At 42.2% G+C, this 16774-nt stretch overlaps 1 protein-coding gene across 1 annotated transcript in view; it reads right to left on the bottom strand.

Moving 5' to 3' along the window:
- Nucleotides 1–539: 539 nt before the first annotated feature.
- Nucleotides 540–16774, bottom strand: part of fgf22 (fibroblast growth factor 22) — a 28132-nt gene continuing 11897 nt past the window's right edge. The window contains exons 2-3 of the mRNA XM_054603414.1: nt 2274–2377; nt 540–734 (exon numbers count right to left, since the gene is read on the bottom strand). Coding sequence (XP_054459389.1) covers nt 540–734; nt 2274–2377 — 299 coding nt within the window. The remainder of the gene's footprint in view (nt 735–2273; nt 2378–16774) is intronic.

A 16774-nucleotide genomic window follows, 5' to 3' on the forward strand; every position in this document is an offset into this window, starting at 1 on the left:
TGGTATGATACATTGTTAAATTTAATTGTAGAGTGTGAACCAAACCACTCAAAATAGTGAGAACATCAGTGTCATTTATGGTAGCTATGGCCCTGATTGTAGCTATTTCAATTTTTATGTTTTAATTGTGAAACTTGAAATAGAAATATCCTTTTTCTCTATCATATGCTTCCGTTCTTAATTAGTGGAGCATTTAGAATAGCCTTGCTGTCCCTTTTCAGTCCTCTTACAGCCTCTTGAAGTCTCCCCAACATCCCTTATACATGCAGTTCAGACACACAGACCGATACTGTATCCAGACAGATGCCTGGATAAAGTATAATTCTACTGTATATTTACTGTATTACTGAACATCATTAGAGAAAATAACTTAAAAGTACATATTATACTAAATCTACAATTGTTACAGCCCTCAACAAATGTACATTTATGTGACAGGAGGATGGAGTAATAAAAATACAGATTGCCATCACGGCTAGATCATCACTAGTGTGAGGAGGCAGGTAAGCCAGTAAGGTCAGAGTTCAGACTTGGTGCAGCTAGGAGGGCAGCATCGGCAGGAAATGAGTGGACGGGTGTCTCCGTCGAGCCTTGTGACCTCGCCGCGGCTTCCCCCGTCCGTTCAGCGAAACAAACATCTGCCTGCCGCTGTGCTTCCAACGGAGGGAGGCGTAGGTGTTGTAGCCGTTCTCCTCAATGCGCTCTTTGAACTTGCAGCTCGGGTTGTACTTCACCTGTGATCAGAGGGAAGGGAGACAGAGAGGTTTAAGAGGCTATTCCTGCAGCGCTGGATTAGGCCAGCTTCCAAGAAGTGCACAAAGGTTAATGTCTGTTGATGCAGTAAAAGATTCTGAATGTGTTTGTAGTTCATAGTGTTTTTGCATCAAGTATTAAGCTGGTTTGTCTTTTTGAGTTCATAAATGGTAGTTTTTAGTCTAGAATTAAGGGCTTGGTTCAACCAAATCTCTATATTGGAGTTTCAAGATATCCGACCTCTAAAACTTATTTTCCATCAACCTAATAGAGTTTATGTAAGTGGAATTTCGTTTGTGCTGCTTAAATCTTTCAAGAAATAAAACCTCAAAGCAACATGTCCTTCCAGAAACAATGTTCTGGTTACTTGCAATAAGTTACAGGCCCCAAAACTTCATTTGGACCAATCACTGAAAACGTCTGTGAAATATCCTGAAAACTGGCACATTGTTACTGGAATTAAATATTGCTATTTTAATGTCTTATGTCTTAATGTCCTATATTCTAATGGTTTCAGTTGCAGGAACAAAGCTCAAACCCCCCAAAATACTACACATAAAAAAAAAATTGAGAATAATTTGGGTAAGCAGAACTAGTAATTTACTCAAAATAAATAGAAAGTTGTAAATAAAACATTATTTTTTCAAAATTGAATGTTCTATCAAAATCGCTATCTCTATTCTATTGAAGTTAAGAGCTTTGTCTTTAGTTATATTCATCTGTGAAGGTAATCCAATCGTAAGCAAAGCCACTTTTTCATGGGTGGTTACCACTCCTTATCAGTTAGTCTTGAAAGATATTGTAGTGACAAGAGGTTCTGCTGCATTCCCTTTTCCAGATCGTAATCACACGGCCATAATGAGGCCCTGTCTGTGATAGCATCAGGATAGTACGAGCCTGGCGTGATTCACCTGCCTTTTTGTTATTATGGGAGCTTTCAGGACTCGGATCTTCAGATCTGTTTATATCTTATTTACTGTGTCTGCTTGTTGAAGGCACTTCTCTTATCACTGCTGCTGACTGATTGCTTGTCCCTTATTCCTCCTTTATCCAAGATGTAAATACATGAGCTAGACACCACACACCTCAGGTCTGATGTGTGGCTTGTTATAACAAAGACAGGTGATTCCTTTTGAAAGCTCGCTGTGCGAAACATCAATTGGCAGATGGCACGCGAAGACCTTTTAAAGGAGCCCAGCTGGCTTTTTTGTCATTGCTGGTCTGGTGTCTTCTCTCTGCTATTTATTTTGACAGTGGAACAAGCCAACTCAAGCTGCAGGTATCATCAGCCGTGGCCCAGGTGTACAGACATGATTGATTGCGACTCTCTGACCCTTACTCTGGACTTTCCAGCTGAGGATTCCCTTTATTGCTGCAGAATCAAGCATGTTTGGGTAGGCACTCATTTGGGACCCCTATACATATATACCCCCCCCCCGCCTACCCTCACCACCCTCCTCCCTTTCCCAGCCCTCCCACCTTGACCTGCAGAAACAATGTTGCCGGGGTTGTATACGCACCGATCCAAAGAGCGTGCCTTTCTTGGACATAGCTAAGTACAGCCCGGTGCTGACAGATTTGATGGCAACAACTCCCACACTGACGGATCGGATTTCCATCAGGCCTGAAAAAATAAAAGAGGGAACAAGAGTCTGGGTTAGAAACATCTAGCTTTGGGAGTTTCCCCATCAAAAGCCACTCTATCATTAGCGATTAGAATACCAGACAGCCATATGCTTGGGAAAGGTGGGGCGGGGTGGGGGTGGGGGTGGGGGGGGATAGAGCCCAAGACAAGAGAAAAAAAAACACACAGATACACATGACATGCACAATGGCTGGAAAGAGCTCCCTTTGTGAGAAGACCAGTCGAGTTTGGACCGTCTCGAACAAAAGGTTACCGTTTGATCACATCACAAAAGGCGGGAAATTATTAAAGCTGAATTGAATAACTTAATCTATACACCAGAGTCTCCCTGAGATGCATCAAATTTGCAACACGCACTGCTGTAGCACACACATACAAACACTGAGCCTGCATAATGTCATTCTGCCTCACTGCTTGCATCCATTCAAGCCTCCTAACTCCAGATGTGACACTCCACCCTGATGATGCCCAGTATTGTTTACTGAGGGACACTAAAACCCTGCGTCTGCTGGCCACTTAAGCCGCCTCTCCAACTCACTTCACCTCACGAAAAAAGCTGGCAAGCTTGTGGGTTAATTGTTTCCTCTGGGCACTGATTGCAAACAAGTCCCATGTGGCTCACTCTTGATCTGGTTTTTGTCTGCATGCAAAAAATAACGGCACACAAGAATTGTCATGACTACTACGAGGGAGATGTTTTGGAGATGACCTGAAGGCTCACTGCAGGGTTCTGAATAGCAGCTAATTGCAAGAGATGAAGCTCTCCTTTGGGATGATATTTTTTCTGGCTTAAACCGCTCACTTACACCCTCAAAACCGCCCTGATCTGGCCTGTTATCTGATCAGGGCGCGGGATCTTCTTTTGACACCCCTGGAAACCACGTCTGTGCAAAGAAAACATGCAATGTTGCTGCTCAAAGCGTAGGCACTGAGGGATATTTGTGACTAAGGGATAGTTGGCTTTGGAAAGATGCTGTAAACACAGGACCAGATCATGGTGTTGAAGGACAGGGTGACCCAAAGCTGGTAGGAAATGAAGAAGTCATAAAAGCAGCAGTGGGCCACTGGTCTGGCCACCCAACTGACCAACATCCAGCTGCTTCTGGACAACCGCAAGTCTGTACAACCGCAGTGACCGGGTTCCTGCGCAGTCTCGCTGGTTAAACCCATCCAGCAATGAAAAATAAACGCTCACACCAGGGGTTTCGCAGATAATAATCCCCCTGCTATGCAGTTTTTTCAAGCTACCAATTTGTGCAAATCCAGATTTCAACAGTAAATCTGAACTCAAAGGCTCGACTTAATATGTTTTTGGATGAAATAATGAGTAATATATTTGTTTTAGAACAGGCTTTAAAGGGGAGGTTCTTTTTCAAGCCTTTCTTAATACAGAACAAGTCCTTCAAATTTAACAAAATAGGTTTTTTATCCATGCCCTCTAGAACGACACATAGAAGCGTTTTCTGATCTTAAGTGGTTATTAGCAGCATTACGTTATTTCTATGTCTGCTAGATCCGTCTTATCTCTGTGTATTGATGTGACGACACTATGGTAAAGGTTTGGTTAGGCACCAAAATGACTTGGTAAAGTTGGGGGAAAGATCATGCTTTGGGTTAAAATAAGTACTTGGTTAGGGTTTCAGAGAGCTTGTGGTTTGGTCTAACATTACCACTTTGCTGAGCTTGTGGGAGCTTCGTTTTCATGGTTTCAATAATAAACACTTGGTTGAGGTTTGGGAACGATTGTGGTCATGCTTAAAAAAAAAAGTCGACTGTTGGTTGAAAATGGGAAGTGAACATCATCGTCTCTCGTGTTAAAGTCTGATGTTTTGTTGACCCGTTCATCCACGCAATCCTGCCTCTGCTGACTCTTCTCAACGAGCACATCTGAAGGGCTCCAAAAACCTTAAAAACATACAAATCTGCTGCTGCCATCATTCTTAACACGCAACTATCTCCAACTGTTTTTGCCTTCTTTTTTTTTGTATAGCTCTGTCTGAACATCCCCAGTGAGGTCATCTACTCAAGGCGCAGACACAAAGAAGTACAAAGAGTAAAAAGCAGGAAAGAAAAGACGTGGAAGGTAAACAAACACAAACTCCTGTCGAGTGTCTTTCTTCTCTGACAGGACTGTGTAAATGAAGCCCTCTACCCGCGCGCCACAGCTGCAGGGAAGAAGGGGGAATGCCTCGGTGGAGTCCATCAAGGTACCGGCCCAGCTGCACCCCTATCATTCCTGCCGTGCCTCTGATCCTCCGAGGAAAACATTAACACTTTGATGGCAGCCCCCTCTTTACGAGCTGTGTTTACAAACACCGGGTGTGCTACGGTGGCACCTGGAGCGTGCAAGGGACTCGTATGCAATTAGCCGAGGCCCCGGCTTGGTGATTGGAGCGCTGCAAGGATTTATGGGGGATTAGTCCAGGCCAATGAAAACCGCTGGTGCCTGTAAGTGGTGCCAGCAGTAATTGCCTTTATTTTGCTGGCTTGAGTTCCAGGCACAGTAGGTGTGTTGGAGCGATGTTTGTCACATCTGAGACATTGGAAAGAGTTGTTAGTGAACAGTTTAAAGTTTAAAATGAGAAAAAACATATTAGTTCTAGAAAATAGTCATAAATAAATGTTTTTTTTTATAAATTTAAGGGGGTCCTCTGGCTAATATCTGGAGCAATGGGTAAATTTGTGTTACCGATCATTTTGTGAAGCACTTGAACAAATCTCTTTTGCACATTTAATTCTTTCTCCCCTCCAGTTTCACAGGTAGCCTTCATGTCATTTCATTCATACATGCTGGTGTAGCAGCCAGCAGACACAAAAGATCTGAGCACATGAAATGGGGATTTCACATTGTCTCGAGGAATCACTCGGGCTCTGGACGCTTGACCACACATCTATAAAGACCAGTTAGATCCATATAACTCGCAGTCCCCCCCCCCCTTTGAAAAGTCACTCCATTGTGTTCAAAGCCTGAGAAATCAGAGTGAGGTATTTCAAGCTATTAGAGGGTTTTCCTAACTGCTGAAATCCAAAGGTCACTTTATAGGAAGGAAAGGCGGGATGCTAAGTTTGGTCCCTGGAAAAAATGTGCTGAATTATTGATTCAGTTTTCTAGAAGTATTATTTTTTGACTGGAACTATTACATTTATCTTTTATCATTTATCTTTGATTGTTGGTGGTTCTTAAGAAATCCTAAAACTATTGATTTCAAATTTTTTCGGCCCCTGCAAACCAACTTAAATTTAGGCTGGACAAATAGGCCCCATCTTTGAACATATCTAACATTTTAAGTGCAGTGTGGGGATAATCCTCTTTTAAATAAACCCTTTTTTGTAACTTTTTAAAGAACTTTTAACAAAAACAGGCAGGAATATATAGTTTTCTCTGATAAAAATGATCCTTGTTCTAGTGAAATAGTTGATGGTGTTTAGAGAAAAGTGTTTTTAAGCTGTGAATATTTTTAATTCAAGAACAGTTTCAAATCTTCTGAACAATATCACAATTAGAAAGAAGAGAGAGAAACAACGGAGACAAATTCATTCTTTGTTCCTGAGTTGCATTGGAAACCGAAGGTCACTCCTGCTCCGCGTTCTGCTGAGCAAGTATCAACTGATGGCCCTATTGAGCTCATGAAAAAGGTACTTTTGGCTTCCCACTTGCAATTGGCAAGATCTCTTAACCTTTGACATGTTTTGGCTGGGACTGTCAATAAGCTCAAGCTGCCATTACAAGCAAATCCTGCACTATACATGTCTAGTCAACTGTGGACTTGCCATTTATTTCCCCTCTATGGGATTTTTAAAAGCATAGAAAAAGTCTTTTACCCAGTTTTTTTTTTTTACTCTTTCTTCTCTTTCCGTCCCCCATTTTTTGGACGTTAGCCCAACGTCAGATCATTCAAGCCCTTTCTGACTTTGAAAAAAAAAAAAAAAAAAAAAAAGGCAGAAAGGAAAGAGAGAGACACTCTCACGGGGTTCCCTTTTGTCAGACTCATGGTATGGGGGGAGGAGGAGGAGGGAGCGAGTACAGGGTGAAGGTGCTGGTTATAAGATGGAGAGGGGGGTTTCGGTGGTGGGGGCAGGCGCTTCCAATGGCTGCTGCCCCGAATAAGTCTTTGTTGCTCACCTGAGAGGTGAAGAGCTGGACAAGATCTTATTAATGACCAAGCGTTTTGAATGGGGGCTCTGCAAAGTGTGGCAAAATGGTTCCTTTCATCACAAATTTGAAGCAGAAAAGAGTGAAAGAGCGAGCAAAGAGAGAGTGAGGAAAAGAGATTTTTCTGCTCCTTTCCTCCCGTCTTCTTTTTATTCCTTTTCTCAGGTCTTTAATTTCTTGGGGTTGCCCCCTTGAGCAGCCCTCCATGGCTCAGTGCTCGACCAGAGCGGAGCCTGGGAATCTCGGAGTTCCCGCTGTGCTCCTGCCCTTGATTGACATACCTTTTCAATTATTTCACAGTTTGCTTGCTTTTTAAACTAGGAGGGCCCTGTTGTTTTTTTTTTCCTTCTGCCCTCCTTTTCAAAAAACAAGCTTTTCATGTCGGGTCTGGGCTGCCGGGCCTAATGGCTGTGACCAGCACCTTTGATCTGCCATGACCCCCTCGAAGGGTCTGGTACTGGGCGAAGCAGCCGCCTGTGTGTATCAGCGCAGACAAAGGCTGCATCACTCACTATTGCTTTAAACACCTTGAGAGATTACCATGAGAACAGGCGCTCTAGTGGAGGCCATCACAGGTGGTGTGATATGGAAACTTGGACATTAACCCTTGAATGTACAGTATAATACCAACAAATGAATAGCAAGGACTGGTGGAGAAGGATAGTTTTGTTTGCTTAGATCATTTGATTAATTTGATAAGGGATATGTGTAACCTGCACACATTTTTTTGTGTTTTCACCCCAAAAAATGTTATGTTATGTTCTGGTATATTTATGCAACTCTGGCTCTTGGACACCACAACACTCTCTATTATCTTTGTCGGTGATGTCGTACATTGATATGCAAGCAAACCTGTGTGGTGGCAATTTCTGTTTAACAAAGCACACCGAATCTTCCTGTAAGTTTAATTCAGCATCTGCAGATTCTACAGTCTAATGAATGAGCTGCATGAATGAACACAGGAGGTGTCAGCTTTTATACATTCTGACAAACAATGAGATCAGAGAAGGGATAACTTACATAGTATCTAGATCCGGTACAAATCAACATCTTCAGAAAACGGCGGAGCATTTCAGGCCATAACTTTAAATTAAGGCTTTAAGAGATAAGATAAAATAAGATAATCCTTTATTAGTCCCGCAGCGGGGAAATTTGCCTCTTGCTCTTTGCAATGGGCTTAAAATGTATTTACCAATTAGTAACATGTTAGGTTTCTTTGCATTTTCTGCTTGGTCACTGTGATAAAGGACAAAGTTTGGACATTTACATTACACCTTTCATTCATTTTCTTTCAAATACAGATTACAGTTGGTCTAAGGCTTTTCTGTCTTTCCACTAAAAACCTCCATCACAAACAAACAAAGTGCTTGTCGTCTCTAACCCCTATCCAATATTGGAATGGGAAGGGGGGGCTGCATCCAACAACTTTTGTAATTTTCTGAGAAGACAATCGGACAGTCACATCCAATGTATGCCAGTTTGAAAATTTGCGTTTTCACTAATTTGTTCCATTATTTCCCAGATTTTCTCACCCCAATACTGAGTTTTTCCAAAATTGTCTCCAGAAGAGTCAAGTCTTCAAACCACTTGTGTACAGGAAAAACTGAAGTGTTGCAAAGCGAAGGATTGTGGTATTGCTATGTGGCAATCACCTCTAACTTTCTCTGTGATCAGTCATTTCATTGTCAATATAACACAACTTCTTCATCATCATTTACCTGTTTTTATGTTTTTTGTTAGAATACCTCACAATCATTTAACAACTAAAAAGAAGAGGGAGACATTTAGCTTTTCTATTCTGCAGGTGGTTCCCTACAGGGAGTTCTCCTTTTTCTCTCTTCACACGGTTACTTTCATCACTTTTTCTTGTGTACAACTGAGTGTAACAACATGACTGCCTACGAATGTGCACTATAAGCCCCTTTAGCACGATTCATTAAGTTGAGGCCACAATGACATGCAAACGAAACAGAGTTCTTTGAGAGAAATTCTGTGGCAATTTCAGAAATTCTGGATGCAGCCAGAAGAAAGCTTTAATGGCTCACCACTTTAGCCACAACGTTTTGCCTTTAGGTGTGTTTAGATGACACATACTACAACCTATTAGACAGCAGGGGTCTCCAACCCCTTTTCCTCTCAGTGCAACATAATGTCTGTATTGCTTTCAAGGACCTTTCATAACGTGTCAGCAACCAAAGTCATAGCCTTTTACAATCCCGCCACAGGCAAAGTGATTTTTGTGTTTCGTTAGCATGTGCGCTTCTAAGAGAAGCCACTGTTGCGTTTACTTTCTTTGTCAGTTTGGTAAATAGAGACTGTCATCTTTTTAGCGTTGTTTACAGCTTCGTTATCTTCTCTGTTCATCGACTGCTATACCACACACACACAAAAATGTTCCTCATGAAAATAGTATATTTCTTTGTCTGTTTTTTGCCTGGCTATTTTCTGCTTTCACTGTCAAAGCTTGTGTGCGCTTGCTAGTCAAACATTGCCTAATGTTACACCGATATTGAAGGAGTCATACCTTAAAACAGCGTACTTTAGGCTATGATTAATTGACAAAAGGGGGCAAGATGTCTGTGAAATTGATCGGACTGGAATTTAAAATTTACGAAGTGCCTTTGCGTTTGACATTTGTGTGCATATTCTTTGAATCTTTGCAAGCCACGTTAGCGAGCTACAAGCTGAATAATAGCGTACTGAAGTCTTTTAGGTGTATCCAAGACATGAAATGTCAGTTCTCATGGGACTTCTCCAAATATGCTGGTAATAAAAATACTTTTTTTTTGCAAAATCTGATTTGGACTAGTTTTACCTGCAGCCTGAAGAGCAGCCAAGAAACACAAGCAACAACTGCACACATGCCCTTTCATTTAATAGTCCATAAAGCATAATCATGACATTGATTTGGGGCAGAGGCCATTGTTTATTCCCTGAAAACATAATGTTGAGCCACAAAAAAAATTATTATGGCCCTTAGCATGTGGTGACTGATCAAATCCAAAGCAAGAAGTGTGTCAGCACAAGAAACACTGCTTCTGTGTCAGTGGCCTTCATTTCAAACTGTGGTGGAAGAAGTATTTAGATTCTTTACTTAAGTTAAAATACTAAAACAACACTGAAAATATGCCACGACAAGTTAAAGAGCTGCACTAAAAACCTTCCTTACTGAATAAACTAAGTATTATCAGCAAAATGGACATAAAGTATGAAAAGTAAAAGTACTTATTGTGCAGTAAAATTATGTTTCTGGATTAATACTACTGCTGCATTAATGTTAATGTAACATTTGTTAAGGTTGTGCTAATTTCAACTACTTTACATACTGTTAAGTATGCAGCGTATTCTATAAGATGCTCTTTTGTTTGTAGCACCGCTGTCCTTTTAGAAACACATATCTCTAAATAGTCCAGCCTCAGAAAAAAGCACTGTTGCATCTTACAGCTGATCAAAGAGGCTTTTAAAAAAAAAATGTTTATTTAGCTTAAGAATGTTCTCAACGCATAAAGGAACACTTCATCCTTCAATTTTTAGATTCATAATTTCACCGTACAGGAAGGGGATGAAAATTATTGTGACAAGTAACTAATTGTCGGACAAATGTGGTGGAGAACAAAAAAATACAATATTTGCGGGTATTGGAGTAGAAGTATAAAGCTTCATAAAATGGAAATATTCAAGTAAAGTACCTTGAATTTGTACCTGAGTACTAAACTTGAGTGAAAGTACGCTTCATTAAAATAAATTATAAAATATAATTTAAAAAAAAAGTGTTTAAACTAAATATAATGGCAAATTCTTTGTGCGACTGAAAGAAGAATCTAATATCACTGCTGTGTGGCGTGTGATACTGGATCAGTGATGATCTCATTGCAGCAAGTGGCGGATATGAAAGCTGATCTTCAATTTGTTGTGGAACATGACAGTTCTGCGGTAACGTAGAGATGGTTTACGGGAAACACAGTGTTCTGGACTGAAATAGTTTGAATATCCACTCACTTAGAAGGATTTAAAATCCTTGGAAGCAGCCCTGCTTTGTCTGTTGTGAAGATGAACTCCGTCCTTTAGATACTAGTAGTTATATTGACAATTGAACTACAGCAACCTTCTTTTCCTTATAGGTGTTTAGGATGGTTTATTGGTGGGACTTGGACTATTTAGAACTACTTGAAAGGGAAAATGTGAGCATTTTCATGTTTTCAGAGGGTATATGTATGGTCCTTTGCCTCTCTCATATCATAAAGGGCCAGGTCAGGTAAGGGAGGAACAGACAGGAACAACACTGATGAGCCCCACACAGACTATTAGTTGAAACCAGAGGATAGAGTCGAATCACAACACATCTACAAAACACACCCAAACTCAAAAGAAAGAGTAAATATGATCCTCCTGATGAACCAAGACTTCAGGGGATGACAGAGAGTCTCTCCTGGTAAAGTATACTTTATCAACCAAACTTTTGACCCCTGGGACAAATCCATCCCACACAGCCCTTGATTAGCAGATGGTGAGGAATTCCCTAGATCACGTTTTGGTAAAAAGAAAAAAAAAGTAACTTCTGGTTCAACAAGGGACACACACACCAGTCTCCTGGTAGAAAGACCTGTGTGTGACCCAGCCATCCATCTTATCCTCTCCTCGTTAAGCAGCCTTTGATTAAAATCTGATTTGTGCCACAAAAACAAACATAATCCGAAACAAACTTAATTTTTAGATCCGGCTGACTGGTTCCACCAGGTTGCATTTCTTCTCCTGCAGCCAAGTCAGTGTAAAGGACATCTTTAACTTGGTGGTCATCTTTGTGCTTTTTATGCACACTTATATTACAAATAGTCAACAGTAATGTTGAACGTTGAGTTTTGAGTGCACTTCTACACAATAGACTGGACGGCTCGACAAGGAAAAACTTAGAGCACTTTTGGCCACACCCCAACAAGAGAGCAGGTGTTTTACATCTGCTTTAAAAGGCAAAAGTACCTGCTTTTGACATGACTGATTAGAGTGCCACAATGATTTTCTGCCCTATACCTTAAATAACATTATACATTAGGTCATCTATGATTATATTACTAATTGTGCTCAGACTTTTGAAGGCATGCCAAGGATATTACTTGTCAAATTATAAGCAGTTGCACATTGCAGGTTTACTCTCCAATTTAAAAGTTTTCACCTAGTTCAGTTTTATACAGGTCCATTCGAAACATTTATTTTAAGGTTGGTGGAAACTACTTTATGCTCTTCATTCTGGGATTTACTCATAAAGAGGTTAGACTTAAGTATTTTGGTTAAAGTTGAGGGTTTTCTCAGGATGTCACTATGATTAATGTAAAAAGACCCCGATTGAGTCACATAATGTTGGACACACATAGTGATGAAATTATGGCATTTATTTTTGTTTGAATAAGTGTCATGATCAGGCTCAAAATACATACACTTTCTTGGTTTAATGGACCGACCAGTTCTGGACAGCAATATACATTTTACAGTCTCTTTAAAGGAGCTGTGACTGCCACTCTGAGAGCTCTACTGTTCCAGCAGATGATTTGTGCTTTGCTGTGTGTGTGTGTGTGTGTGTGTGTGTGTGTGTGTGTGTGTGTGTGTGTGTGTGTGTGTGTGTGTGTGTGTGTGTGTGTGTGTGTGTGTGTGTGTGTGTGTGTGTGTGTGCAATTTTATGTGTGTTTGTTAGCGTGTGTTGCAGAGCAGCTGTCGATCTACAGGCAGTTCCTCCCTCCCTTCCTACAGACTGTACCTGTCTTTCTCTCCTTCCTCCTGTCTCCCATCTGCCGGTGTGCCTTTCACTGCCCCGTCTGTCCCTCACATCTCCTCCTTCGTACCTTTTTTTGGTCTCTCTGCCTCACAGTCGGCCTGGGTCACCCCTCCTCTCCCTCCCTGCCGGCCTGTCTGCAGCAGGTCGGCGGACATGCATCATACCTATTAACTCTCCCAGGACTGGGATGATTTATTCATCCCTTAACAGCTATGAGATATGTCTGCACCAAGCTGAGCCAGGTTGGACTTACTTAGCACACACATACACACAATATCACACACAAAAAAACACTGCTGCAGTTCCAAATCTCAGGTTTTTGTCACTTTGAGGGGTTTTTTTGCAATAGAAGCGAGAGAACGATAATAAAATCTAGAAGCATTCACTCTCATGAAAGCTCCTGCAGTGCAGTGTTTGGGCACCCAAAAATTTGTATAATAAGTAAACACTGACTTTTTTTTATACAAGACATGAACAGCGATCTCCAAGGTGAAAGTCCCGTGTCTGTTTGACCCATCCATCCACCCCAATCTACTTCCTATATGGAATTTGTCGCTCTTTATACTACATCACCTGACTTCCTTAGAGGCAGCCCTGTACGTTGTGGCCACTGATTACGTGGGTTATATTTGAATTATGGTGCCTTACTTTTCTAAGGTATAAGTACACATAGTGGATGAGTACAGCCTGAAGCAGCACATTCAAACCAATATGCTGAGTAACTTAGTCCAAATGAGCTCACTCTGTCTGGGAGTCTGAACAGTGTTTCTCCTGCTTAATTTAGCTCTGAATTCATGGACAGTGAGGAATCCCTTCAACTCTGCTCATGTTTGATCAAACAAAAGGTATAAAGTACATAATTAAAGTATCAGCAAAGGAAATAAGAAACAGGATTATTTTTGCGCTTTCCTTTTTTCTCTCACACTTGAACTTTCACAGGTCTAAACACGGCGTCACTTTCAATCACTCTGTACACACACACACACACACCGCATGTGTGCCGCCGTTTGAATATGACTGTGTACAATGTCTTCTATACCTTGAGGAAGTAGGGCGCAAGAAAGACCGGTCTGCAAGTGTGCGTATTTTTGTGAGTACTTTCCCTCGCATGTGGCCCGCCCCATCAAAGAAACAAGGACGATGGATAGAAAAGGACAGGAAGAAAGGAGAGAAAAGACTAGCAGAGGGCTGGTCTTCCCTGCCCACGTATCACTTGCTGTTCCCACATTCCATTAGAATCTCTGGAGGGATGAGAGTCAAGATGAGACGGATAAGATTATTTTCCTCCTGTCTTTTTAATCTCTGTCCATGTTCAATGGCCTTAGCCTTTTGTTCGGCATTGGTTTTATTTTTTTATCGCTATCATTATTGTTATTATCATAAGCTTTGCTCCTTTTTTTTTTGCAGGTCACATAAGGGAACATCCTACATTCTCTCGTCCATCCATGACTGTCTCGTCCCCTTGACGAGGTCATTGGCCACTTTGCTTGAAACTCACGTCAAACCTTTCACTCTTTATGTCTCCTTCTCTTGCAGCTCTGCAGCACTGGGGATATAAATCTATTCTGTTATTGAATGAGCAAATGTCATCCATGAAGAAATACAAATTACAAAAGCAAATCTGGAAACGATTTTGAAGTGCACTCTCTCAGAGTTGTTCGCGCAGGCTGGTCTTCGGCCAGTTCCCCCTGCCTGCCAGACGGAGCCACTGAGGGAGGTGTAAAGCGGAGACAATCTTCTCTTCTACAAGCCGGACCCAGTTTTTTGTTTTTTTTAAAGCCATGTGAACAAGCCACATGGTGGTGATCTGCTGAAAGCTGACTCCCGCACTCCCTCGGCCCCAGCCCCGGCCGCAAGGGGTGACATTCTCTCACACACAATCCAGAGGCCGGTCCTCTTTCAGGACTCGCAATCGGCCCTGTTACCCCCACCCCTTTCATACGGTGCTGCTGGGAGAAGTACTCCAGGGATTAGCCCAGCCAGGTCTTTCAAAGGCCATTAGAGCAAATTACAGGTATCCTGTTACGGGTGCGCTGGGACAGGCCAGGTGAGGGGCGCAGAGGCCAGGCGGGAGAGCAGGGGTCAGCTTGGGACAAAAAGACAAGGCCACCCTGGGCCCCACTCTATCGGAGTGTCTCCCTGGCTCCACAAACTGGTAGGCCTGCATCTATGAATGGCTCACTTGATGGGACCTCAGAGACATTGTCTCACCACCGTAACTTTAGCCTTTTTTTTTTTCTTAGTACCCCTCCTACCAACCCCCACAACTCACTCTCCCCACCCTGGTTTTACTCGTCTTTCGATTGATGTGGGCACGGCTTTGCCCAGATAATTGATCACACAAAAATGACTATAAAACACGAGAAAAATTCAATGAAATTCGACACAAGGCATGTGTCATATCGACCGTCGTATTGAGAGTATGATCTGAATCTAAAACACTCAGTCATGGCCTGGTTGTGCACCACACAAAAAGCCCTGCCTTGGGCCAAAGATTTCATTTGAATTACATTAACCATTTCTACTTCAAAAACCTAAATCTGAAATGTAATTGCAACCACACAACCGTTAATGTGTGCTCTGTCACTGTATCAGTAAGCTGCAGGCATCGCAAGGCTGATGCTGTTGATAACGTGGTAGAGATGGCCACAGGGAGTTCCTCATCCTGCCATTTTCCTTTTTCTAGACTACTGGCACACACTCTCCGCCCGCCCGCAAATGCCTCTTGGCAACTTGTGCCGGCCACACACACGACTCGCCCAATCCCAACCGGTGGATGACAATCTAATGGAGGACTTGCGGAAGTGTTTCATTTGCCAATTACCGCTAGTAGATAAAGCCCCGCGTTCCCACAGTCCGCGGGGCAGGGGGTCAAATGTGACCAATTACCCTCCATCCCCTCACAGGACAGATTAGTCTGTCTGATTTATCCCCAGACAGACTGACCCAATGCTCCAAAATCACCACCCACATCTGGATATATCGGTGTACATGTGGGTGCCTCTTCAGCTGTATGAGTGTTTGAACAATTTTAATGTTCAAAAAGTAATACCAACAGGCACTAAATATTAGCACAAAGACAAGAGTTCAATGAAAAACAATGGCAAGAATTGGGTGAAAGATTCTGGCAGTACTGGGATCTCTTCTACCACACACACAGTCCCCATCAAACAGTCATTAGTGTATCTGCTTGTCCTGTCAGCATGGACCCCATGGTAGTTACTCCACTGAACACTAACTTCCTTGGACATGCTAAGCTGTGATTGTATGTAATGGAACATCAGTCAGTTCATTAGAGACCTCCAGGATGCTGAATCAAACGGGAAAAGACCCTCCGCTGATCAAACCCCAAATTTACAAGCACGGTGGGGGCAAGCCAGCCAGGAAAAGGTAACACTAGAGGACGACCTGGGGGGAGTGTGCGAGTGGAGGGGTAGAGGTCGGTTGAAGTGAGGCTGAGGGATGGCGGAGGTGAAAAAGGTTAACGAAGCCCACGGTGTACTCCTCTGTGTCTGTGTGGTACCGAGGGGCCGCAATCTTACCGACCAAGAGGCCCTTTTTTTCTTTAATCAAGGAGGGCAAACTGCCTCCAAATCATGCATCACATCCGTAACAAGCGAACAGCGAGCTATCAAAGGCTTCACAGATAGTTACAAACAGATCTGCCCGCTGAGAGCTTTGTGACTCACGGCTTCTGCAGTTTCCTGCACTTTGGTACAGAGGAGGGGCGGCCGGGACGGCGCAATCCACATTAGACTGAGGTCATTCTCCTGTGCCACTAAATTGCAGTAAGCTGGTTGTGTTGCATCTGTGGCTGGTTTGGTTGGCTGTCCAGACCAGACTCAGCCACTCTGAGTGGAAACATAATCAGGACAAAACAAAGGCCTTGTTTACAGTTTCCTACCATCATCTTCCTTGGTAGTTGTTGAAGAGCATTCGCAACTGAGCCAAACCAGCCTTCCCTGTCAGTTTAAACCACAGTGAATCTCTCCCTACATTGGTAAATAATATTTTATTCTTAGATTAGATTGAGCATCTTTTTGACCTCCCTCTACAGCTAATTTAACTTCAATCTTGCAGGTGACAATTGTGCAAGTATTCGCTCATGCTGCATTCATGTCATATCCAACTTATCACTATTACTCTTTTCTAAGTTGTAAATAGCGCTCACGTCAAACTCCAGGTTGTATCAGAACTGGGAACCTTTTCTGTATTTGTAGGCTGGAAACCTAACAAACATGGAAGCCTCACATGTCCTAAAGTATTTTAAATGATTGTGTTAAAGGTATTTTAACCCAAATTTTATGGATAGAAAAGTACTGTAGATGCACATCGCCTTTAAAGATGCATTTCACCCATTGCACTCACAAAGCTTATTTTACTTGTCATGAAGCGTACTACTCACCTTGTGAAAACTGCTGTTCTGTTGCGGGAGATTCACAAAGTTTGAAAAAAT

This window comes from Anoplopoma fimbria, chromosome 8 (assembly GCF_027596085.1).
Source record: "Anoplopoma fimbria isolate UVic2021 breed Golden Eagle Sablefish chromosome 8, Afim_UVic_2022, whole genome shotgun sequence".
NCBI lineage: Eukaryota > Metazoa > Chordata > Actinopteri > Perciformes > Anoplopomatidae > Anoplopoma > Anoplopoma fimbria.